The sequence below is a fragment of the Schistocerca americana genome, chromosome X (assembly GCF_021461395.2).
Source record: "Schistocerca americana isolate TAMUIC-IGC-003095 chromosome X, iqSchAmer2.1, whole genome shotgun sequence".
Lineage (NCBI taxonomy): Eukaryota > Metazoa > Arthropoda > Insecta > Orthoptera > Acrididae > Schistocerca > Schistocerca americana.
Genome location: NC_060130.1, coordinates 119,088,925 through 119,115,892, shown reverse-complemented (window position 1 = coordinate 119,115,892; position 26,968 = coordinate 119,088,925). Strand labels below are relative to the sequence as shown.

The 26,968-nt window shown below is 39.1% G+C and overlaps 1 protein-coding gene across 1 annotated transcript in view; it reads right to left on the bottom strand.

Annotated features, from left to right (window-relative positions):
* LOC124555513 (2-hydroxyacyl-CoA lyase 2-like) overlaps positions 1-26,968 on the bottom strand; it is a 97,398-nt gene that overhangs the window by 50,404 nt on the left and 20,026 nt on the right. Inside the window, exons 2-5 of the mRNA XM_047129459.1 lie at positions 19,501-19,659; positions 18,464-18,608; positions 8,148-8,312; positions 1,155-1,266 (exon numbers count right to left, since the gene is read on the bottom strand). Coding sequence (XP_046985415.1) covers positions 1,155-1,266; positions 8,148-8,312; positions 18,464-18,608; positions 19,501-19,659 — 581 coding nt within the window. The remainder of the gene's footprint in view (positions 1-1,154; positions 1,267-8,147; positions 8,313-18,463; positions 18,609-19,500; positions 19,660-26,968) is intronic.

Sequence of the window (26,968 nt, the reverse complement as noted above, 5' to 3'; positions counted from 1 at the left end):
TCTTGTTGATATCAAAGAGCCATCAAAAACATATTCACATCTTCAGTAATAGTTATGGACAACATCTCATTTCATTTGACTATTGTTTATAAGGTGCCTACAGTAACTTCCAGAAAACAATACAGTTAACTGGCTACAACAGGAAAACATTCACATGTCAGATGTCTGTAGAAAGAGAGAATTTCATGGCTCAGAATAAAGCACATTTACCTCTACATGTTTTGATGAACTATCCATCACATCAATGCCATTTCAATTCCAGTGAACTCTTGTGGGCTCAAGTTACGGGTTATGTGGCAAGGAACAACAAAAATGTATGCTGACAGAAGTAGAAAGATTGACATATTATGTTATGAACCACACCTCATCACCAGATTGGCATAATTTTGCAAGGCACGTGAAGGAAGAAATGACGAAAGCATGGGAGAATGAATTTGTAGTCGATAATAACATGGAACAACTTCCTTCACTTAATTCTGACAGCAGTTCTACTGATTACACAGATGATAGTGAAAGTGATTTAGATATAACTGCTGTGCATCCATTAGTGGTCTGTCGGTTATCAATAATTCAGTTGTGTTCACACCATACAATTTTCTCCAATTCTTTAGATAATTTGTTACATTGTTCCCCACTACTACCATCTCTCAATCAGAGAGTAATTTTAATTGGAGTATAGCACTCCTGGAAGAAAGGATATTGTGGATACATGGCTTAGCCATAGCCTGGGGGAGTGTTTCCAAAATTAGCTTTCACTCTGCAGCAGAGTGTCACTGATTTGAAACTTCCTGACAGACAAAGGTAGGAGATGAGGTACTGCTGGAAGTAGAGCTGTGAGGGCATGTTGTGAGTCATGCACTTGCCCTGAAAGGCAAAGGTCCCAGGTTCCAGTCCCTATCCGGCACACAGTTTTAATCTGGCAGGAAGTTTCAAATCCATGAATCCTCTGCTGCAGAGTGGCAATTCATTCTGGACACAAATAACTTGTTCAAAACATAGTAAAAAGTTCACTGGTTTTAAAAACCATTCTAAATCAGCAATTTAGTACATTGTACAAATGGCAGCTAGACTACTGAAGCAAAAATCAAACTTATTCAGCTATGAAGACATAGTATTTCATGCATCAATTTAGTCTGAGTGATGAAGTCACATACCAGTTGATAGCCTTTGCCAATATATTCCCTGGTTTTGTACCTGATGCAACTTCTTTCTTAACAAGTTTGTATGGATATAGCACATCCACAGGAAGTTCCACAAAAACAGGACCTGCAAATAATATGCATCAGTCAATTTCTCTCATTCAACAAGAAATGGGAAAAATGCAACAGATGAGAGTAATACACACATCACCACCTGGAAGTTTAAACTTGTACAATAATTTGATCAACAAACAGTAATTAACAAAACAGGATCATATAAAATGTAACTCAAAAGCTTATCAACTTTACTCAAAATGAACATACTTTTCAGAGCAACAAGAGACACACCGAACCCATAATACATCAATCTCAATTCCCCATCAAAGAAAATCAGTTGTGTGACACATCAGAAGGGACTGTGTGTCTTTGACTGTTTTGTTTATTTCCATGTGAAACAAGCATGTTCCATATAACTGAATCATTTATTTACACACTGTAAGGTGAACGGAATGTCTACTTGGCTTCTGTTAATACAGGAACAACTGCTATATGGAAGAAAGACATACAAGCAGAAAAATAAGATATCAGTACTGAACTGCCTTCAGCATTCAGAATGTAAAAAATAACTCCTTGCTCACAAGGAAAGCCACCTGTGTAATTCTATTTATCCACAGTCTGTTTTGTACATGTCTCTTTTTATGCTTTTTATCATCACTGAAGCACCAAAGAAACTGGTATAGGCAAGCGTATTCAAATACAGATACGTAAACAGGCAGATTACGGCACTGTGGTTGGCAACATCTATATAAGGCAACAAGCGTCTGGCGCAGTTGTTAGATCAGTTACAGCTACTACAATGACAGATTATCAAGATTTAACTGAGTTTAAATGTGGTGTTATAATCAGCACACAAGTGGAGATTTTCCCCTACAACCATTTCATGAGTGTACTGTGAATATCAGGAATCTGGTAAAACATCAAACCTCTGACATCGCTGTGACCAGAAAAAGATCCTGCAAGAACGGGACCAATGACAACTGAAGAGAATCGTTCAACATGACAGAAGTGCAACCCTTCCACAAATTGCTGGAGATTTCAATGCTGGGCCATCAACAAGTGTCAGCATGCAAACCATTCAAGGAAACATCATCGATATGGGCTTTCAGAGCTGAAGGCCCACTTGTGTACCCTTGATGACTGCAAGACATAAAGCTTTACACCTCACCTGGACTAGTCAACGCTGACATTGGACTGTCGACGTGTACGGGTATGGAGACAAACTCATGAATCCATGGACCCTGCATGTCAGCAGAGGACTGTTCAAGCTGATGGAGGCTCTGTAGTGGTGTGGGGCTGGTGCAGTTGGAGTGATATTGGACCCCTGATATGTCTATATGACTCTGACAGGTGATATGTACATAAGCATCCTGTCTGATCACCTGCATTCATTCATGTCCATTATGCATTCTGACAGACTTGGGCAATTCTAGCAGGACAATGCAACATCCCACATGTCCAGAATTGCTACAGAGTGGTTCCAGAAACATTCTTCTGAGTTTAAATACTTCTGCTGGTCACCAAACTCTGCAGACATGAACATTATTGAGCATATCTGGGATGCCTTGCAATATGCTGTTCAGAAGAGATCTCCACCCCTCGTACTCTTATGGATTTATGGACAGCCCTATAGGTGTCATGGTGTCAGTTCCCTACAGCACTACTTCAGACATTAGTTGAGTCCATGCCACATCTTGTTGTGGCACTTCTGTGTGCTGGCAGGGGCCCTACATATTATGCAGTTGCATCAGTTTCTTTGGCTCTTAGTGTAATTCTACATTTTGTCTTGAGTATCACATAGGTATGATCTCTTTCTATTACATTTGTCACATGCTATTCTTGTGAATAGTTCTCCATTTAATTCCTAGATATAGTTTCTACAAAAAATTTGAATCCAAAATAGCATCAAAAACAGCATTTGGACATAAACATATGTATGCTGCTACAATGTAACCCCCTTGTGTATAGGTAAACTAATAAGCCAAAACATTATAACTACTGCCCACAGCAACTTTGGACACTGCCTGGTGGTATTGGGGGCATGTGACATGGTAACAAAAGTGTGTAATTGGGGCAGACACGGACGGAGGATCAGCCTAGTGAAGATATGGGCTGCAAATTGGGAAATCCATTGAGATAAGTAACTTTGACAAAGGGTAGACTATTATTACGCAGAGTCTGCTAATGAGTATCTTGAAAATGGTGAAGCTGGTCGAATGTTCACATACTACAGTTGCGAGCATCTATGGAATGAGATAGAAGGACAGTAGAACTACCACTAGACGCTAAACGGTTGGACATCTAGTACTCTTCACAGGACATGGTGTCCAGAGACTTGTCTGCTCTGTAAGGCAGGATAGATTGCTGAAAGAGCACAATGCTGGTGCATGCACAAGTGTTTCAGAGCACACCATTCATTGTTGAACATGGAGCTCTGTAACAGACCACCCCTTCGTGTTCACATGCTGACCCAGTAACATTGTCAATTATGATGCAGTGGGAATGGGACCATCGGGATTTGACTGTTCATCAGTGGAAACATGTGGGCTTTTAGGGTGAATCACATTTTAGCTACACTAGGTCACTGATTGTCTCCACAAACATCGCCATTGAGGTGAACAGTGGCTCAAAATGTGCAGTGCACCATGGACACAGACTGGTGGGAGTCATATTATTGTGCTATGGGAGACATTCTCCTGCCCTTGCATGGGACCTGTGGTAGTAATCGAAGAGACACTGACAGCTGCGAACCACCTCCACCCTTCATGCTTGACGTCTTCCCTGACAGTGACGTCACTTTCAGCAGTATAATTGTTCAGGTCTTGGAGCCAGAAGCATGCTACAGTGGTTTGAGGAGCACCATTGTAAACTTATGTTGATGTTTCAGTGAGCAAATTTCTACATCTCATCTATGTTTATACTCCGCAAGCCACCCAACGGTGTGTGGCAGAGGGCACATTACGTGCCACTGTCATTACCTCCCTTTCCTGTTCCAGTCGCGTACGGTTCGCAGGAAGAACGACTGCCAGAAAGCCTCTGTGCGCACTTGAATCTCTCTAATTTTACATTCATGATCTCCTTGGGAGGTACAAGTAGTGGGAAGCAATATATTCGATACCTCATCCAGAAACGCACCCCCTCAAAACCTGGACAGCAAGCTACACTGGGATGCAGAGCACTTCTCTTGGAGAGTCTGCCACTTGAGTTTGCTAAACATCTCCGTAACACTATCACGCATGATATAAATGCTATGGAACCAATCTTGGTCACTATCAGGCACCATCATCGCGTACGCAAATCAGTGGCTCATTACTTATGAAAATTACATGACCTGTGTGTAGACATCTAATGCCACAGAGCTGATATGCAGAATCAGTGATGTATTTCATTCCAAAGATGGACAAACAAGCTATTAAGCAAGTAGTCATAATGTCTTGGCTCATAAGTGTATAAGCATTTGTGTCACACAAAAATTTGCACGAAAATGTTTAAAATGTCACATTAGATATTTGCAATTCACTGTGGAATCCAACAAACTTTATAGCATACAATTATAGTAAAATCTACTGAGTACTCCCAGTTATTATTTTTACTGTCAGATGTCTCCTTATTCTTTGTGGCTAAAGCATTTCTTCTACATATACATATATACTCTGCTAGATACCAAGTGGTGTGTGGAGGAGGGCACTATTTGTGCCAAAGTCATATACCATATACACCCCCCCCCCCCCCTCCCCCTCTGTTCCACTCGCGGCTCGCGCGGGGGAAAAACTCTAATTTCCCTTATCTATGAATGGTGATCATTGCGAGATTTGAAAGTTGGTGGTACTAATATATGCTCTACATCCTCAGGGAAGATCGGATTTTGAAATTTAGTGAGCAACCCCTTACATATAGCACGTCATCTAACTGCAAGTGTGTCCCACTTCAAACTTTCTATGAGATCTGTAACACTCTCGCGATGGCTAAATGTATCAGTCACGAATCTTGCCACTCTTCTTTGGACCTTCTCAGTCTCTTGAATCAGATCCAACTTGTAAGGGTCCCATACAGACGAACAATACTCTAAGACTGGACGAACTAATGTATTATAAGCAATTTCCTTTGTTGAAGGACTACATTGCTTCAGAATTCTACCAATAAACTGCAATCTAAAGTTTGCCTTACCCATTACTTGCGTAATCTGATTGTTCCATTTGAGATTATTTCAAATAGTCAAACCCAGATACTTGATCGATGTTACCGCTTCCAAAGACTGAGCATTTATTTTGTACTCATACATTAATGGGCATTTTCACTTCGTTATACACAGTAGGTTACACTTACTAATATTGAGAGATAACTGCCAGTCATTACACCACCCATTTATTTTCTGCAAATCCTAATTGATTTGTTCACATCTTTCGTGTCATACTACTTTCTTGTGGACTACAGCATCATTGGCAAACAGTCTAATGCCGCTGTCAATACCGTCAACCAGATCGTTTATGTAAATCGTAAAAAGCAGCAGACCTATTACACTGCCCTGGGACACACCTGATGTTATGCTTGTTTGTGTTGAAGTCTCCCCATTCAGGACGACATACTGCTCACTGCCTGTTAGAAAACTTTCTATCCAACCATATATTGGATAGACCGTACAGCTGCATTTTTTTGAGCAAGCAACAGTGGGGAACTAAGTTGAATGCCTTTCAAAAGTTTAGGTATATGGCATCAACCTGGGAGCCGGTATCTAGAGCCTGTTGTATATCATGTACAAAGAGGGCCAGCTGTGTCTTGCATGACTGCTGTTTCCCAAAACTGAGATGGTTTCTGCAGATGAGCTTCTCAGAGTCTAGAAAGGTCATTATGTCTGAATGCAAAACATGTTCCATGATTCTAGAACAAATCGATGTCAGTGAAATTGGCTGGTAATTATGTGCATCTGATTGTCTACCCTTTTTATAGATTGCTATGAGCTAGGCCTTCTTCCAGTCCCATGGAACTTTCCGCTGTTACAATGATCTCTGACAGATGATGGGTAAGAATGGTGCTATATTTGTAGCATAGTCAAATGGTTCAAATGGCTCTGAGCACTATGGGACTTAACAGCTGAGGTCATCAGTCCCCTAGAACTTCGAACTACTTAAACCTAACTAACCTAAGGACATCACACACATCCATGCCCGAGGCAGGATTCGAACCTGCGACTGTAGAAGTCGCGCGGTTCCAGACTGAAGTGCCTAGAACCGCTTGGCCACCAGCGCTGGCGTAGCATAGTCAACATAAAATATTACGGGGATACTGTCTGGGCCAGATGCCTTCCTCGCATCTAAGGATCTTAACTGTTTTACAATCCCAGATATGCTAAACACTATGTCAGCCACCCTCGTGTTTGTTCAATAATTGAAAGGAGGAATGGTGCTGCAGTCCTCTACCATAAATGAGTTTTTGAAAGCTATGGTTAGAATTTTGGCCTTCTGTTTATCATCATCTGTTACATTACCCATACTGTCAGCAAGAGAATGTATTGAATTATTTGTAGCGTTCATAGATTTTATATATGACCAACATTTTTTGGGGCTATTTTTAGAATCTGCAGATAAAATATTGCTTTCAATTTTGTTAAAAGAATCTCCCATTGACCTTTTGACAGATGCTTTCATTTTGCATAATTTCTGTTTGTCAGCGGGGCAGTGACTACGTTTAAAATGACTGTGCAAAATTCTCTGCTTTCTCAGCAACTTCCTAATATGTTTGTTGAACCAAGGTGGATCCTTTCCCTCCCCTATATTTTTGCTAAGTACATATTTCTCTAGCATGTGGTGGACAATACCTTTAAATTCCAACCAAAGATGCTCAGTATCTTTGTGTCCCATAGTGAATGCTTGGAGCTGACTATGAAGATATTGATTAATGACACTTTTACTTGCTTTCCCAAACAAGAAAACTCTACGCTGTTTTTATTTTTATTTATTTATTTTATTTTATTTTATTTTATTTTATTTTATTTGCATCTTCCACTGACATAGAAGCCACGACGACATTATGATCGCTAATACCTTCTTCCGGATTAACTTCCTCAAAATGATCAGGTCTGTTTGCAGCCAAGATACCTAATATGTTCCCATCTCGAGTTGGTTTTCTATGTATGTGTGCTATAGTCTTATGAGGCCTACATTTTATTCTTGGCTGCAGCCAGTCACCTGCTTCATTCCCCTCACCTTTCACTCCATACTGCACTCACACAGGCCATCCTTAGCACATGTTCCTCCATTTCTGTGAAGTAGTTCTGGCATAAATATTCCCCAAAATAATAAGTAATGGGAAACTTTCAATAGTTTCATAACTGTGGATTTTATCCATTTTCATTCTTTCAACAAAAACAAATGTCTCCAAGACCAGTTTTATGTACTTATAGTAATGTTTTACCAATTTACAGGCAACAAAGTGAATAAACAGAAGCAACAAATTACGTTAGAGAAAAAAGTATATTATACGTGGAAAACCAAGTTGGAAGGTTTTAAATTCCAAGACATTATAACAAAAATTTCCTTCTTAATGAGCTGAAACTAAAAACAGAAAATATAGTGTTAGGAGGAGGTAACAGAAAAAGTCTGCATTTCGTTTTTCCCTTTATCTGTTGCCTCTCTTCTAACTCAGAGTTCCAGTCACATATCCACCTTTCATCATACCAGATTTTCTTTGCTTGTTCTTTCCATTAAGCTTTTGAGGGCAATCATTTTTATTTTGTAAACTTAAGACAGTAGCAGCCATTGTATGTTGCTGTAAGCTCAGTGGTAAATTATATCCTGAACATATGATTTCTTTTCTCTTGCAGTATGGCTTTTACAGCATAAAGTAGTATATGCATAATTTACAACTGAGAACAAAATGTCAGAAAAATAACTTCACAGCCGTAACAGATGGTAGCTAATGTGACTCAGTTTCATTTCATATTTCATGCAGTACCTGGGGTTCCTGACTGTGCCTCTTTTAATGCCTGCCTTAGAGTTGGAGCAATGTCACGAACTGCTGAAACTGCAGCACAAAATTTGCAAAGTGGGGTAAACAATGACATCTGATCAATATCCTGCAGAGCCCCTCGTCCTTTTAAGAGTCCTGCAGAAGCTCCTCCTGAAATAAATGAGAATTCAGGTCAAGTCATGATATAGTTTCATGTTGAAAACAGTATGTGTATGGCTAACAAATTATACAGTAAGCTGATCTTTAACTACTAGTCATTTACGCACTTGTCACACACACACACACACACACACACACACACACACACACACACGTTTCATTCGCTTTCCAAAAATGGGCTGACGATGGTGTATATTTTATATAAATAACAGCTAAAGTCCTAATGCAGAGGAGCAAAGAGTGACTATATGACCAGGTATAAACCATTTTGGTATGAGTTATACAGGCACTGGAGGAATATTCATATGAAGTGCTCTCTTGGATATGGGAAAATTGTAAACTACAAAGGATGCTGAAACTAGTCAACATGATAGAGGGGAAGGAATATCTAACAAGCAACTACTTAATGTCTTCATGATGTATTCCCAGTTTTTATCAATACAATACACAGTTTACTGAGTATTTCCATGTAATGGTATAATTTAGCGATCTGTTGTATGTTAACTTAATTGAGCCACTATGTACTGTGACATAATGAACTGAAGAGTAAAATGGTGAAATAAATTGCTGTGCTACTGCTATGTTTGTCCTACATAGAAGAATGAGCTGCCAAGTTTTGTGTTTTTTATGTGTAATGACACTATAGTTCTAAAATAAATATTCCAACAGCAATTCAAGTGCCAATAGCAATTCATCTAGAGAGATTGCAGGAAAGTGGCAGATGGCCATATTATTATGAGGTGGATCGGTTTTCCAATATAGCTGGTATTGGCTTTCAACTACAAATAAAATTTTGGTGTTTTATTTGGTGTATTTCAGAATTACCACCAGATTACTCTATATGGCTCGAAGTACATGACTGTGCGATTCTCTTACAAGCCAACCTGCTCATATCTTGTCATGCTGGTTAATGGTGAGTTAACCACAGAGAACACACTAAGTATTATGCCAAAATTGGGATGTTATTATTAGAGGTCTCATTTCAGAGACTTCTCCAAGACATAACACAGAATTTTGCTATACAATTTCTCTACACAAAAGAACGGTCTGGGAAGGTAAGTAGTGAAGAATCTCCATGAGAGAGCGCAAAAACTGATACCAATCTACACACACACAGCCAAAACAGACGAATGAACAAATTTAACAACGGAGGATGATATTATTATTATTATTATTATTATTATTATTTTGTTGTTGTTGTTGTTAATGTTGTTGGACATACATGGTAAACAAGCCCAGAAGGGGGCCTCGTTGTGTAGTCCTATGTGCCTACTATCAAGCACCTCAATTTACAGCTAATTCAAAACAAAGATTTACCATTTTAATTTCTGAATGTCGTGGCTAATAAAGGCATCTGTCTCCTTTTATTAAAGCAGCTGGCCAGCAAGTCAAATCTGTGTGCCTCTATTGCAATTTTGAATGACTGAGCCACATTTATGGTGAGCTTGACCCTTTGTGATACATTCACCATTTTCTGTTGTTATCTATTGTTCTGCCTCACTTTGCTGCCCCTGTGGGCGAAAGTTAATTTAAGGATTTTCTGTTTCCATTCCTGGTCATTCCACATTAACTGCTAACCCTTTTGTTATTAATTATCAAGAGTGTCTTTTATTTTTAAAAATCTTGTTGTCACATGGCATCTTACCTGATTTATTACTTTGGTGCCACAAGGCATTTTACTTAATTATCTATTTTGTAAGGTCCCATTAGTGGTATATATTTGCTACTACATTTTTGCTTATTATTGCTCTAAGGTGCTTGTTCTAAGCCTACTTGTAAATGGCTGCTGATTGCAGTTCCTTTTGGTTAAAAACACTAAAATAAATCTTTAGTAGTACTATCGTGAGATGGTTTTCAGTCTCTAACCTGCACCTGGCTGTTGTTGGTAAATTCTGTCTTCCTTTCTTATCCTACATGGGCCTCGCCTATATTCCAGTCTGAGATCCTGTGTATGTTAAGTAAAATTTTGAGGCATCCCAATTCCTAAAAACTTATAATTGGCCATTGGTTGTAATTTTTTTAATCATTATTTTTTCATTTGCCAGAAGGCCTCGGTCATTTTCAAAATTTTGGAATACTATGTTTATTGAAATATTGCCATGAGTGGTTCATGTTGTTATTAAGCTTGTATTTGTGTGTGCTGCTAAAAGAACAGTAACCACCTGTCTTTCTAAATTACTTTCTCAGTGGAGAATATTTATTTATTCTGCCTTGCATGGCACTTTCTCAAGAACCATTGGAGCTTCCACATTAAGTTTTACTATTTGTTTATTCTGTCACTCTTAATGTTAATAAATTTTTGTTAAAATTTTATATTCTTTTATTGGCCTAGCACCTTACCACTCACCCTACCAGCTCCCTGTCACTTCAAAGACAATCTAGACACACCAAATACATAAATAGCCACAGTCACCACTACCTTGCACATATTCTTTTGTACTGAAAAGACCATGGCACATAATAAATTCAATCTGACACACCAAAAGCCTGACCCCCAACCAGATATTTTTAAAACCTGCTCACAACAAACTTCAGACTTTGTTAAGATGAGGGCATTAGAGACAGAGTTTCACATCTGAATATCACAGAGGTCATGTAGTGGTAAATATAGCTACCATTTTAAGATACAATAATGGGAAATACGAGGGCAGTTCAATAAGTAATGCAACACATTTTTTTTCTGAAACAGGGGTTGTTTTATTCAGCATTGAAATACACCAGGTTATTCCCCAATCTTTCAGCTACACAACACTATTTTTCCAACGTAATCTCCATTCAATGCTACGGCCTTACGCCACCTTGAAATGAGGGCTTGTATGCCTGCACGGTACCATTCCACTGGTCGATGTCGGAGCCAACGTCGTACTGCATCAATAACTTCTTCATCATCCGCGTAGTGCCTCCCACGGATTGCGTCCTTCATTGGGCCAAACATATGGAAATCCGACGGTGCGAGATCGGGGCTGTAGGGTGCATGAGGAAGAACAGTCCACTGAAGTTTTGTGAGCTCCTCTCGGGTGCGAAGACTTGTGTGAGGTCTTGCGTTGTCATGAAGAAGGAGAAGTTCGTTCAGATTTTTGTGCCTACGAACACGCTGAAGTCGTTTCTTCACTTTCTGAAGAGTAGCACAATACACATCAGAGTTGATTGTTTGACCATGGGGAAGGACATCGAACAGAATAACCCCTTCAGCGTCCCAGAAGACTGTAACCATGACTTTACCGGCTGAGGGTATGGCTTTAAACTTTTTCTTGGTAGGGGAGTGGGTGTGGCGCCACTCCATTGATTACCGTTTTGTTTCAGGTTCGAAGTGATGAACCCATGTTTCATCGCCTGTAACAATCTTTGACAAGAAATTGTCACCCTCAGCCACATGACGAGCAAGCAATTCCGCACAGATGGTTCTCCTTTGCTCTTTATGGTGTTCGGTTAGACAACGAGGGACCCAGCGGGAACAAACCGTTGGATATCCCAACTGGTGAACAATTGTGACAGCACTACCAACAGAGATGTCAAGTTGAGCACTGAGTTGTTTGATGGTGATCCGTCGATCATCTCGAACGGGTGTGTTCGCACGCTCCGCCATTGCAGGAGTCACAGGTGTGCACGGCCGGCCCGCACGCGGGAGATCTGACAGTCTTGCTTGACCTTGCGACGATGATGACACACGCTTTGCCCAACGACTCACCATGCTTTTGTCCACTGCCAGATCACCGTAGACATTCTGCAAGCGCCTATGAATATCTGAGATGCCCTGGTTTTCCGCCAAAAGAAACTCGATCACTGCCCGTTGTTTGCAACGCACATCCGTTACAGACGCCATTTTAACAGCTCCGTACAGCGCTGCCACCTGTCGGAAGTCAATGAAACTATACGAGACGAAGCGGGAATGTTTGAAAATATTCTACAAGAAATTTCCGGTTTTTTCAACCAAAATTGGCCGAGAAAAAAAATGTGTTGCATTACTTATTGAACTGCCCTCGTATACGCTAAGTGCTGAAGAAATGTAATAACATATTCACCTTTTAGCTGCCTCTGAAAGATAACATTGGCCCTCATACATCTGCCATCTACAAAATTCCTTGTCAATGTTGTCAAAAGATGGCAGGCTACCAAACAAGAACACAATCAACATGGAATGCATTCCTACCTCTGCTACTTCAGAAAACTGGTTTGTCCAGAACAAAATAGCCACAAAATTACATTTGAGGAAACATTTTAAAAAGAGCAACTAACACCTTGGAAAGTGTTGTATCAAAATTAAAATATGTAATAACACTGTAACAGGATACTGGCATACAGCTAAGTAACACATGGGTGGCTGCTATAACAAACTCCAAATTGAAATGGCAGATACAGATCAGAAACATGACCCTGTATGGAGATAGCAAAGTGACAACATCAATATTACTCCGAGCAGCATCTGGGCTTGTATATGAACTCTAAGGTTTGAAACTCAAGAATGTTTTAAGTCCTTTGACATTAATTGTCATAGACATCAATTTCACTGTCTTTGACATAAATTCCACTTGGTAAGAGCACTGATTTTCTAATTTTTAATTCAATCACAGAGCACAAGTGTCCCAAAGTTGATCAAGATTTCAGTTGATTTGGAGAACAAAGAAAGAAGAAACAACTTCACATTTATCATATTTAAACCACAATATTTATCAAGATTCTGCACATTTCAATTACATTGCTCACTGTTGAATCAAAGTAATTTCAAAAATTCAGTACTTTCTTTCTCCACCCAATGATTCCAGAATATGAGAGCTTATACAGCTGAGAATCTTCAGTTTTTGGCCTATCCTTCCATTAGGCTACATTGTTCCAAAAAAGGCACAGTGAAATGGTAGTAGTAGTCTGGCAACAAAATACTTACGTGTTACAAACAAATAAAAACAGTGTGAGGACCTAGGTAGCATGACGGCAGAAGCATCAGAGATATCAAGGCAAAACTAGCTGATGCAAGGAACTATAAGAACACTTTTGCTTCTTGTATAGACACTAGGGTAACATCACACTATGGGTATGAACTATCTGCAAGTGATGAAGTGGCCTCATAGTCTTTTACAGCATCACACCTGTATAAAATCTTCTCAGTTTTCAAGCCACATTATTTCGAATAAAACACTCCAGCTTTCAATAGCTACCTCCACCATCATCATCATGAGTAAAACTGACTGCCAGGCCTGGCTTTTTCAATTATATACACATGACTGCAGCAACTGGCACCAACCAGAGAGGCCCAAAGCGATGCAAACATGGAAGATGAGTTGGGCCCACCACTGGACTGAGCAGTGTCAGGTGATGTGAGGAGCCACCACCATATCTGAAACTGCTGCTCTCCCCTACAAGCATCTGCATTTGGTGTCTTTCAACATCCAAAGCCTGCCCATATGTGCTACTAATTGTGTACTCCTGGTCTCTGCTAAAGTTGTTGCTGTTTATTCTAATTTTGGCCACCTCCTTTATAACGAAATCCCAATACGTTGATGCTCGAGGCAAAATTTCATATTTTCAAATTGTATTTTGAGTCTCATTTCCATGCAATGCTCAGCTACGGCTGACTTGTCAAGCTCCCTTCACTTAGTATACTGAATGTGCTCAGTACAATGCTCCACAATTGTTTGACCTGAACAGATGCCACCGCATTTTCAAGGGACACCATACACACCAGGCACATGAACAACTATGTCATCTTTAACAACCACAACATCTCTCTTATCTCACATCTGGGGGATGGACCAGAACACTGGTCTCGGTTCGTGTCTGCAGCACATGTCCTAACTTGCTGCTTGTTGCCCTACAGTATCACAGGCAAGCAGTTGGCTTGGTCTCTTCTGCCAATTCACAAGGCATCCTGCATTGGTAGCACCTCAAATTATTTGCAATGTCTCTCTTGCTATAACCATTCTCTCTGAACACACATCTCAGATGCTGCATTTCAGACTGTAGGTAGTCGTCATCAAAAATAATCTATGCTCTGTGTGCTAACGTGTTCAGGAGCTTTCTTGTGTACAGAATGGTGAAAACTACTGGCTTTCAAGTATCAGCACTTGTTGGGAGGAGGGAGCAACAGTTTCAAACATGGTGCTGGTCCCTCACATCACCTAGTCCTGTGGTGAGCTGGAGCTGCTATGATCTGCCTAATTCACCTTCCATGCTCAAATAACGTTAGCTCCCTCTGATTTGTGCCAAATGCTGCAATCATGCCTACATAAGTGTAGAACCATGCTTGCCCCATATACAGTGGTTTTTACCTCTGATTACACTGGCAAAGATAACTACTGAAAGCTTGAGTGTTTTATTCAGAATGACATGGCTTAAAAATAGAGAAGCTTTTGTTTCAGGTATGATGCTGTGAAAGACTCCAAGGACACACATATATCCTCTATGATGAGGACACGACACACAGTGTGAGACTGTTAGAAAACTGCGGGAAAATATATTACATCTTGTGAATTTACAAAACTGCCAAGACAAGGGGGTAATTCTTCACTTTGCTGTAGTCAAGCAACAAATTTGAGTTGTTGCAGTGGACATAATTCTGAAGAGCACTAGTCATGCCTCAGTGAGACAGCAGACAAGGTATGTGCTTTAGCTTAATGCCAGAAAACTATTTGATTGTCATCAATTTTTGTCATCAACCTTGTTGCCATTTGTCTGGGAGTGGGTGGACATGGCCATGGCTGCACAACAATGTGCAAGTTTGCGCAAGACACCGTCTAAGCAATGTAACGTCTAAGCAATGTAACATTGACTGACTGCTTAACTCACAGAGGAACTGATATGGAGAATGATAAGGGCCATAGAACTGTTGCCAACCTCTCCAACCAAGAGCTGGATCACAACTCTATGGTAGTGCTAAGAAGATGCCTTAATTTCTCTCCAGTCCTGTGATGTCTGCCAATATTGGATATGGTTATTGGAATAGAACAGTGCATTCAGCATCTCTCGTGTGACATGGCTTACACTTACTACATGAGAGCAAGGACATGGTGGTCTTGCCAGCTGACAAAGGAAATGCCACAGTCGTTCTGAACACTGAAGACTACCATCTGAATGTGCTACATTTATTAGAAGATGATACATACCATTAGTTTAGTCATGATCCGACACAGGCCATTGCCTAAAAGACAGGGAAGTTATTAAAGGACTGTGGATTACCAGATGAAGTGTCGAAGAAAATAATGGCTTGCGCCACTAGACATCCTAGGCTTTATGGATTGCCAAGATACACAAGGAAAATGTCCCTCTTAGGCCCACTGTTAATGCAATCAGTTCACTCACTTACAGGCTGGAAAAACATTTGGCAGGGTTATTAGCACTCAAATTGGGACATTGTGAACACTAGGTTGTAAACCCACAGATATTAGCTGACAGGCTCAAGAAAATAAAAATACGCCAAAACGATATAATGGTAGACTGGATGTGGTGTCACTTTTTATGAGGGGCAGTACAAACACACTGGATATTTTGATTCAGGACAGCTGCCATCCAGAATCATCAAGTTGTTCCATCATCTTCTGATGACTACATACTGCTTGTACCATGACAAATATTATTAGATGATGGAAGGCACAACAATAGGTACATCACTGTCTCCAGCAGACATGAATTTCTTCATACAGCAGTTTGAGGAGCAGGCTCTGAACTCTTCAATGTTGTGCCCATCTTGCTTCCTACAGTTACACTGATGACACTGTCACGACATGGCCTGACAGTGAAAATGCACTGCAGCAGTTCATCCATCACATAATGGAGAAGGATGGCAAGCTACCATTCTTGGTCATTTTAGTTGAATGGAAGGCAAGCTTGGGCATTAATGTACAGGAAACCAACACACACTGATTGATACTTGAATGTCAAAAGTTTTCACTACCCTGTACACAAAACAGCAGTCTTGAACACACAAGCACACAGAGCAAAGATTATGTCTGACAATGGCCACCTACAGTCCAAACTGCAGAATTTGTGATGCATGTTCAGAAAGAATGGTTATGGTAAGGGAGACATTGCAGACACTTTAGGTGCCACTGACAAAAGACACCTTGTGAGCCAGCAGAAGAGGTTGTGCTTGCTGCTTTCCTTAAATACTGTAGGGCAATGAGCAGCAGATTAGGATGTGTGCTGCAGGGACATGGACTGAGACCAGTATTCCAGACCACCCCCAAGATATAAGATAAGAAATATGGTGCACCCTGTTAAAGATGATATAGCTCTCCATGCACCTCATGTATGGTGTCCCTTGCGAATGTGGCAGCATCTATATATGGTGAACAATTTGTACAGCTGCAGTTGTACTGAGCACAAGCAACATGATAAACAAAGAGAGCTTGATAAATCAGCCATAGCTCAGCAATGCCTGGAAAGCAGACACAAAGTACAATTTGAAAAGTTGAGAGTCTTGGTTCATGTGTAAAAATATTGGGATTCCATTATAAAGGAGGTGGTCGAGATTAGAATAAACAGCAACAGTTTTAACTCAGACCAGACCACTGAGTAGGGCACAGAGGCTGGCTGTGGATATCTAAAGACAGCAAAGGTGGATGAGTTACACTTGCAGGGAGGTGGGAGCGGCAGTTTCAAATGTGGTGCCAAACACTTGTGCCACCTGATGTCGCTCAGTCCTGCAGTGGGCCAGGGCTGCTACGAGCTGCCCAACATGTCTTCCACACATGCATCACTTCAGCCCTCTATGATTGGTGCAAGATGTTGCAATCCTGCTTATATAAGCAGAAAACCTTGCTAGTCCTGGCGGTCAGTTGTCTTTACTTCTGATGACCATGGCACAAATAGCCACTGAAAGCTCAAGTGCTATATATGAAATAACATAGTCTGAAAATTGAGAAGATTTTGTTCATTGTGATGTTATGTCATATCTAGCAACTGACAACAAGTATATGACATTTTGCATCAATAAAAATTTGTTGACAGAATACCTGTTTAGAAATAGGTGAACAATCCACTAAAGAAACTGTACTGTAAGTCAGAATTCTTCTGAGTAGGACTTTTCAACTTGAAGGTACTAAAACAATCAATGTGGTTACTATTTATGGTAAAGCTAATTTTGAATTACAGCTTCTAAAAAAGAAGTTTTTTGCATATATTACATCAAAGCAAAATAAAACTTACAATTCTGAGAGCAGAACCTTGAAAAAAGTGTTTTCCTTCTTTGCACCTTTATGTAAAAGGGATATATTTATTACCTCGTGGAAAGATAGGGAAACACTTATTGTTGCTCAACTGCGGCCACTTAATATATTTTTAATGCCACAATAAACTGTTACCACACTGCATACACAGTAGAAATGGAGAACCTTATATTGTGTTTTATGTTCATTGCACAGGAAGGATCACAGTTATTTGACACATTCAACAGAGAATTTTGTTCACAGAGTGTCGAGAAACAAAGTAACTTATTTTTGAAAATATAATACAACTGGACAGATAAAAAAACTCTAATCATCTAATGGCAGCAGGAGGAAACACATTAAAAGTAATGGAAGTGTGCAAGCTTTTGGAGTCATTGCTCCTTCTTCTGGTATAAAGATTGAAGGGAAAGGAAGAGGGATGAAGCAGAAGGACTGGCAAGGTTTACGAAATGGGGAGTTATGGGAAAGTCACCCAGAACTATAGGTCAGGGGAGACTTACTGAATGAGATGAGAGGTAAAGATTCTTCTACCCTGACCTGGGGCTCTGGCAACTTTTCCCTAACTCTCCCCATTTCCTAAATCTCACCACCCCTTTGTCTTCAACCCTCTTCCTTTACTGGTGATAGGCTCACATTAAAATACACTGCACAATCCTGCCTGCTTTAGGTGCCTGAGTAACCTGACATATCTTTTAAACCCTCCCCTACCTATCCTTCCTCCCTTCCATGAGGAACGAAATATTAGTTTCAAAAGCTGGGACAGTGTCATGTATTTTTATTGACAGCACTGATACTTTGCCTCCTGAAATTAAATACTGACCAGAAATTCCATCTCACAATTTTAAAGTAAGTGATTTCATGGCCACAGTATGAAAGTTACTTTACAAATTTAAGCACACTTGTTACAAAATAATTTTGGGTCATTTCACATTGATATTAACACTTTCTCTGTTGTTAGAGATAATACTCTGCTGCAGATTTTACCTAACAGAAGAACTGGAGATTCAGCCAGCTGAGCATTCTTAATAGCAGTCACAGTATTTGTTAAGCCCGGTCCAGCAGTTACAGCAACAACTCCAACTGTCTGTGATAGCCTCGCAACTGCGTCTGCAGCGAAGACAGCTGATGCCTGCATTAACCAAACATGTATGTAATGTAAGAGATAATTATTTCTTAATATTATGAAAGATTCCATTGTACCCCAGCCTTACACCTATTAACAAAAGATTAAAGCAAAATATGACAAATATACAATAATTCAAAAACAAATTGTAGCACTGATATTTAGCAAATATTTGTGGATAAAGAATTGTGTGATATTATTTATGTACTTTTTCTTAGTAACTAACTCAGTGGGATGCAGGGAGCAGAGGCAGTGAATTCTGCCTACCATGTAGGTTTCTGTGGGGAGGGGAGAGATGTAGAAGGAACAACTTCTCCTTTCTTGTACGACGCTGGAACTGCGTATGTGCTCTGTGCTTTATACCGAGCACCTACAAAAACTGATAAACAGAAGTAACAAATATTTAAATGTTTTATAAGTGCACCTTACTGGCATGTTTATTATTAACAATGGTTCTTATGGCTATAAATCAGTATCTGTCATCACAAAGTGTAGCTCACTTACATAATGGTTACTACAATACTATACACAATATTGTTATTGTTAGACTGCTCAGACTAGCCATATGTGTACACAAAATAAGAATAGCTTGCCATCTTCTACTTCTAACAATCATACATATGATGCCCGGGCATCAAGAAATGGTTTAAAAATAGTGCACTAATTAAGTACTTCTTTAGAAATTTTGTTAAGTGATAACCCAATTTTTAAACCAAATCTTTTTCATACAGCTTGTACAATGCCAAACATAAATTTTAAAATAGTGTGTAAATCTTAGAATTATACGAACATGGTAAGAGCACAAGGTTCATCCACAAATTACTACAGCGCAGCAAATATGTATCAATATTGACAAGATCCAGAGTCACTTTATGTTAAGAATATTCTAATTCCTTACCTCATGTCTTGTATCCACTATTCTGATGCCCAGTTTCTCAGCACCAACAAGTATAGGTGAAATGTGACCTCCCACCAGAGTAAAAATGTATTTAACTCCATGTGCTTTGAGGACTTCAGCAACAATCTCGCCTCCATGATGATCAGAGTCTGTGTCTACCTAAAATAAACACATAAATGTGTTGAAGAAATTCATGAAAGACAAATTTTAAAAAAAGAACGTGGTAATTAGGTAATTTGGGAGAAATTGTAGTGGTGGTAGAGCAGTGGATGAGGGTACAGAAGTTACCCGAAACAGGAAGGTAACACACTAACACACTTACGGTCAACAGTGTGTTTTCCCATACCCAACAATCTGGCTGCTGCAATCTGCTACGAATAAGTACAAATTGGGTTGGTACTCAGAGCCAGATGCAAAGCTACTTATAGGAAATACACATGATGCATAGGTAATGATTGTCTGTGACTAGTACAGTAATTCATGTAGGTATTATTGAACATAATTTACATATACTAATGCATATAATCTGCTATATAGATGTACCTGGTGATCAAAAAGTCAGTATAAATTTGAAAACTGAATAAATCAAGGAATAATGTAGATAGAGAGGTACAAATTGACACACATGCTTGGAAAGACATGGGTTTTCATTAGAACCAAAAAAAAAAAAAAAAAAAAAAATACAAAAGTTCAAAAAATGTCCGACAGAAGGCGTTTCGTCTGATCAGAATGGCAATAATTTGCATAACAAAGTAAGACAAAGCATAGATGACATTCTTTACAGGAAATGCTCAATATGTCCACCATCATTCCTCAACAATAGCTGTAGTCGAGGAATAATGTTGTGAACAGCACTGTAAAGCATGTCCGGAGTTATGGTGAGTCATTGGCGTCGGATGTTGTCTTTCAGCATCCCTAGAGATGTCGGTCGATCACGATACACTTGCGACTTCAGGTAACCCCAAAGCCAATAATCTCTCTGTCTGGGGTCTGGGAACCTGGGAGGCCAAGCGTGACGAAAGTGGCGGCTGAGCGCACGATCGTCACCAAACGACGCACGCAAGAGATCTTTCACGTGTCAAGCAATACTTTTTTTTTTTCCTAATAAAACCTCATGTCATTCCAAGCATGTGTGTCAATTTTTACCTCTCTATCTACATTATTCTGTGGTTTATTAAGTTTTCAAATTTATACTGACTTTTTGATCACCCGGTATAATTTAACACAATTAAGAGTAATAATATTAAAGATTTTGTATTTTTATATGTCTTGAACTATTTTTCCTGCAAATCAAGCAAGAGTATTGAGATTCACTGTCTTTTATTGTATTGAGTGCACGCTTTTAGGATTATTATGGCATCTGATAATGAATTCTGACTTCTGTTCCAGTTTTTTTTCTTTCTGTATGAATAGCACCCATGTGTGAACAGTTCTCATCCAAGTGTGAACAGTTTTCTTTAAAAAAAAAAAACAAAAAAAAACAAAAACAAAAAAAAACAACAGAGATCTGACAATGATTACAATTTCTTGCAGGTAAAACAAAGCTCCAGCTGCAGCAGCAGCAGCAGTTACCTTGTATGTAGTAACCACTGTTTATAATAGATACTTCTCTGAAGAAATGAATAATATCTGTGTTTTTATTTGAGTTGACTGTTAGTCAAAATAGGCTATTTCTAAGTACATTTGAATTTTTTTTTTAGCATTAGCATTTGCGTGACCTACCTCCATGGGAACAGCAGCTGTTTATACAACTGTTCTAGGTAGTGTTATTTATTTTGTTTTGAGAGTTTGCACATTGTGCAATCTTTACTGTAGAGCGAGAACTTTGTAGAAAAGACTTTAATGCTATTTTTTATTTTTCTTGTTTATATTTTGTGTGCATTGCAAATCAGTCTCCAACTGATTTTGTTAGTATATTCTTTCATGTGTTTTATACCTTTTACACAGTAGGATATGGATAGGGACAGTGGTGGTTGTGTGTTGACACAAGGAGAATTGCCTGCCGTCCAGAAATAGCTGTAAGCTGCATTCGCCATGACTGACAAGCTTCAGACTGCTGCTCTAAACTGCAGATATGTAGGACCCACCAGTGGCAAAAGCTGTAACATCTTTGATCTGGTGGAATGCTCTGGAAACCTTGTTGTTGTTGTTGTTGTTTATCTCTTGTCGAAGGGTGAAAGTGCAAAATGGGTACACGGCTGCCTCCTTATGCCTTATCAGGTACAATATGCTGCCCGATGTTGATAAAACTGAACCAGCACGGGATGCCTTGTCCATTCGACCATTGGCCAATTTTTCTGTCAAGTCCAGACAACCACAAGGGTGGGTGTGCTGGTTACTGGGAGCTCTAATGTCAGACAGATAATGGAGCTCCTCAGGGTACAGAAGGTTATCAGTGTGCATTCAGACATTTGTCAGGTGGTCTCATCCAAGATGATGTGGGCAGCTATTGAATACAATGGGTGCAAATGGCTGAAAATCTTAGCCCTTTTTGGCATGACTGGAGCTTGCCTCATGGATTCTGTGACTATCCACAGTTCCTTTAGGTGGCTGGCTGGAGTAGTGAAGCTTCACAAACAGGGTACAAACACAGCTTACTATTTTTGGCACTGTATCCAGAATCAATAGCAATCCTCTGGTTTGGAGACAAGCAGGAATCCTAAACCAAAGAAAGGCTCAGATGATTCTAAGTCAATCTTGGATGCAAATTTCTGGAACTCCATATTGTAGGGTCCCTCAATAGGACAGGTGTGCACCACACAAACGAAGCAGCTACTTTGGCAACAGAGTACATATGCTGATCATGCAACTGTAATAGGGGAACTTCAATCTGCCAGCTATAGAACAAGTCTTGCAATAAAAACTGGTACCAGACATGAGGATTTGTGTAAGATTCATCTGAATGTCTTGTCTGAAAATTACTTTGAGCGTATAGTTAGAGAATCAACTCATAAGGGCAACATCTTACACATCCTAGCAACAAACTGATCTGAACTTTTCAAATCAGTCACTGTAGAGGAGTGCTTCAATGATTGTAAGGCTGTAATAACACCATCAATAACTATGGGTCTTATAAGAAATATCCAGAAAGTTGCAAAAATATTTTTTCTTAACAAGACTGACACGATAAAAAATTGCAGAGTATCTGAATAGGTAACATAAAATATTCAGCTCTGAGGAAGAATATATGGAGCATAAATGCATAAAATATGAAAGTATTGCTCAATACACCTTAGGGCAGATCCACCGAGCAAGATTTTGAGTAATGGGAAATGTCCACTGTGGTTCAACAACCATATTAGAATGTTACGACAAAATCAAAGAGAGTTTCATCAAAGATTTAAGAGAAGACAAAGCCTATTTTGACAAACAAAACTGGAACAAATCCAAAACGACTGTAATGATAGCAATGTCGGAAGCAGTTGACGAATGTGAAACTAAAATTTTGCCGATCAATCTCACTAAATAGCCTAAGAAGTTTTGGTCTTACATAAGCAGATCAAAATCATTTATTAAGTCTCTCAGTGACCATACTAGCACCAAAACAGAGGATGACAGACAGAAGGCCAAAAACTGAATTCAGTTTTCTGAAACTGTTTCACCCCAAAGATCAATTGTCGTACGAATGCAGAAATGGCAAATATTGAGTGAGGTAAGTGATTGTGAAATAGAAAATCAACTAAAATCACTCAGTTGTGGAAAGGTATCTGAATGGGATGTGATGCCTACGAGATCAAAAAAAAAACTTGCTCTACTCCTTCAATAGTTTGTCATAGGTTGCTGGAGCGACAAAATGTACCTAGTGATCGGAAACAAAAGAGTTGTCATTCCCATTTTCGAGAATGGTCACAGGACACATTATTATAGGCCTGTGATGTCAATCTGTTGCAGAGTTATGAAACATGTGTTATGCTCAAGCATTATGATATTCTGGAGAACAAAAATCACCTACATAAAAATCAACATGAATCCTGCAGAATTCTTGCAATACTCAGCTCACTGTGTTCACCTACAAGATCCAGAGTGCCAAAGACAATGATGCCCACATTGACGCACACTCCCTCAACTTCAGGAAGGCATTTGATGAAGTTTTGCCTTGTTAATTAGTGAACAAAATGTGAGCTTACTGCATATCAGACCAGATTTGGGATGGGATTCAGGACTTCCTTGCAGATTGAGCTCAAAATGATTGAAAACAGTAACTATCATATAATAGCTAGGATTAACCATCCAGAGTGACCTAAAGTGGAATAATCACATAAAACAATTTGTAGGGAAAAGAGATGATAGGCTGATTCATTAGAAGAATCTTAAAGAAACAAAATGAGTTGGTACCTTTCAACTTATTCAACTGATGAGCATTCTGAGAGTGTACATTCCTGGAAGTCAGACAATGTACTACCTCTTCCCACATACGTCTCATAAAATGACCACAACAAAAAAAAATCAGAGAGGTTACAGCTTGTATTGCAATTTAACGACAATTATTCTCCCACATGCCATTCGGTAACGAAACAGGAAAACCAGAAGTTCATGATGTGCACAGATAAATTGCTATCTGGTGGCTCATGGGCTCCTATATGCAGTATTCTGTATCACTGGAGTGATAAAAAAACTGTTCACCACAAGAACTGCTTATAGACAATGGAGAAAAGAACAGTGAATCACGAAATCTGTCATTTTATTACTGCTGATTTAGATTTCAGCTATTACAAAGGTATCTTCTGTGCTAAAAATTACAAAACAGGAGAATCATGGACAAATATAAGATATTTGACACCATATCATAAGTGCAAACATAAACACCACATAGTTACATACCATATACCAACAGGTGACATTAGTCCAAAGAGTCACGTAGTAAAAAATATTGGTGTAGAACTAACAGGAGCCTTAGATGAATTGAAGCCGTTGCTTACATGGTTGAACAGGAGGAAAAAAGTGATGTCAGAGTCATGTTGTACCCTCTATCAAGGTACCGGTGAATAGTTACATAATAGTAAATCTATATAATTTTTTTTTAATGTGCTGAAAAATATAACCACAAGTACTGGTTAAACATGGAAAGCATATCACATGTGTGGAGACCTAAGTATAGCCCACTCAATGACAGTAAGTACAGGACAGCATGTCATATACTTTTGCATCACAAATTAGTGGAAAAGGCTCTCCACATGCCCAATGAGCAGGAAGAACAACCACGTCTGGGAACTTTCTGAGACCCAGTTCAGTACGTCTGCATCCATGTCACATACTTATTTGCCCAATTAATAGGTCAATTCTCATGTACAGTCTTCTCATTTACATTGCTACTGTTTTTGCCCATTGAAAGACTACTATATCTAACTATGTAATATATTTAACATCAATTGAAAATGTCACACTGTTCATTATGGCCCACAATGAGATCCGTCCCTTTGCTTAATGTGTTGCCAGCATTTCTGTTATCACCACAATATGGATCGTATTGGTAGTACAGATCAAGTCCGTATGTCGTTAGACACTTCAAGTCGGTACAATGGTACATCATACCTTTTATGGATACCCTTTTAACTTGCTACACTATTTTTATATTTTTATTTGCTTTTGAAGGTCATAAAAATAGCACTAAGCATGTTTATCTTATTCCTTGGCTGGTTTTGTGACTTGCATTAACCCAGAGAGGGTGCACATTTGAAAATAACCACATTCCCACTTAATCCCAGTTGTCTGCACATATTTTATTTCCCATAACTCTGTTAAATTCTTTTATTTTACTTATTTGTTCATTTTTTATGTACCGCTGGCTAGCTCCATACTTTTCCATATTGTATGCTGTTTTATTCCACATATTTATACTGTAAGCCCTGAGATGGTGCTAATGTATTTTTACGATCTGTACAATTTTAATTTGTGTGCAAAGAGGGCATACAAATTTCCTTTAAATTTTAATTTGTACTTTCTGTGTTGTATAGGACTGTAAATGGTTCATCCTCTTCCTTCTTTTGTATTGTATTGTTTTCAATCCTTTGTTTTACTTAAATGATCATTTATGCGCCACTGGCTAGCTTCATGTCTTTCAACATTGAGCTGCTACTTTACTACACTTGTTTATACTATAAGCCCAGAGATGGCACAATTGTATTTTTACGAGTTGTACAATGTTAGTTTATGCCCAGAGAGGGCACACTCATTTCCCTTAAATTTTAGATATTTTGGTACATTATTTTCACATTGTACTTTCTGTGTTATTTCACATTGTACTTTCTGTGTTGTATAGAATTGTAAATGGATCCTCTTCCATTAGTTTGTAATGCAAAAATATATGACATACTATCCCACACTTACTGTCATTGAACAGTCTATACTTATGGCACACATGTGATTTGTTCTCCATGTTTAACCATTATTTATGGTTTCATTGTTCAGTACATTCTTAAAAAAATTAAAAAACATATGGGTTTTCTATCTTGTGGCTATACACTGGCACCTCAACAGAGGGCACTACATGGCTCTCATATCACTTTTTCTTCTTGTTCAACCATGTAAGCAATGGTTTCAGCTCATGTTAGACTCCTATCAGCTCTACATCAATATTTTTTACTATGTGACACTTTGTACTTTGGAATATCGTATTAACTATGTAGTGCTTATGTTTGAACTTATGATATGATGTCGAATATCTTATATTTGTTTCTGATTCTCCTGTTTTGTAATTTTAGCATGGAAAATGACTATGTAATAATTGAAATCTAGATCTCCCATAATAAAATGATGGATTTTGCGATTGAGTGCAGTCTTTTCTCCACTGTCTTTATGCAATGATCACGGTGCACGACAGGATCACACGGATTCCAATCTGATTAGAACTGCTTGAGTGGCAAAGATTATGAATTCAGGGGATGACTCAAAAGGAAGAAGCTCCACAAATCAGGCTTTAAAAACAAACTTCAATGACCAGATCTTGTCAAAAATGGGCTATATTTTAGGGTATAAAATCCAATTGTAGAAACTGGTTTCAAAGCATTAGTAAAGACACTGGGTATCCCATGTGAGGCTGTAATTCTGCTGTACTCGTACAATTTACCGGTTCCCCCTCATGCCATAGATAGTAGTCTTTACAGTGATGTTGTACGTTGTAGACCATGTCCCATCTTCCATACAGCACAATTCAGCCCCCAGTAATAACCTCTCCATGTGGACATCTAAATACTTCATAAAAAAATCATAAGCATTGAGTTGTTGATAGGCACACACAAAAGAAAGAAAACTTGCTAGCTTTTGGATTTATCCTTTGATGAGCTAGAAAACACACACACACACACACACACACACACACACACACACAGTGCCTGCTATACTGTGAAAAATGCTATTTTGTGGCAGGTGAACTTCTAGTAGGTGGAGTTAGTGTCAGGTGGGGTGGGTAGAGGGAGAGGGAGGTGGGAGGCAGGAAGTGGGTTGGGTGGTTAGTGGCTCAGAGGGAGGT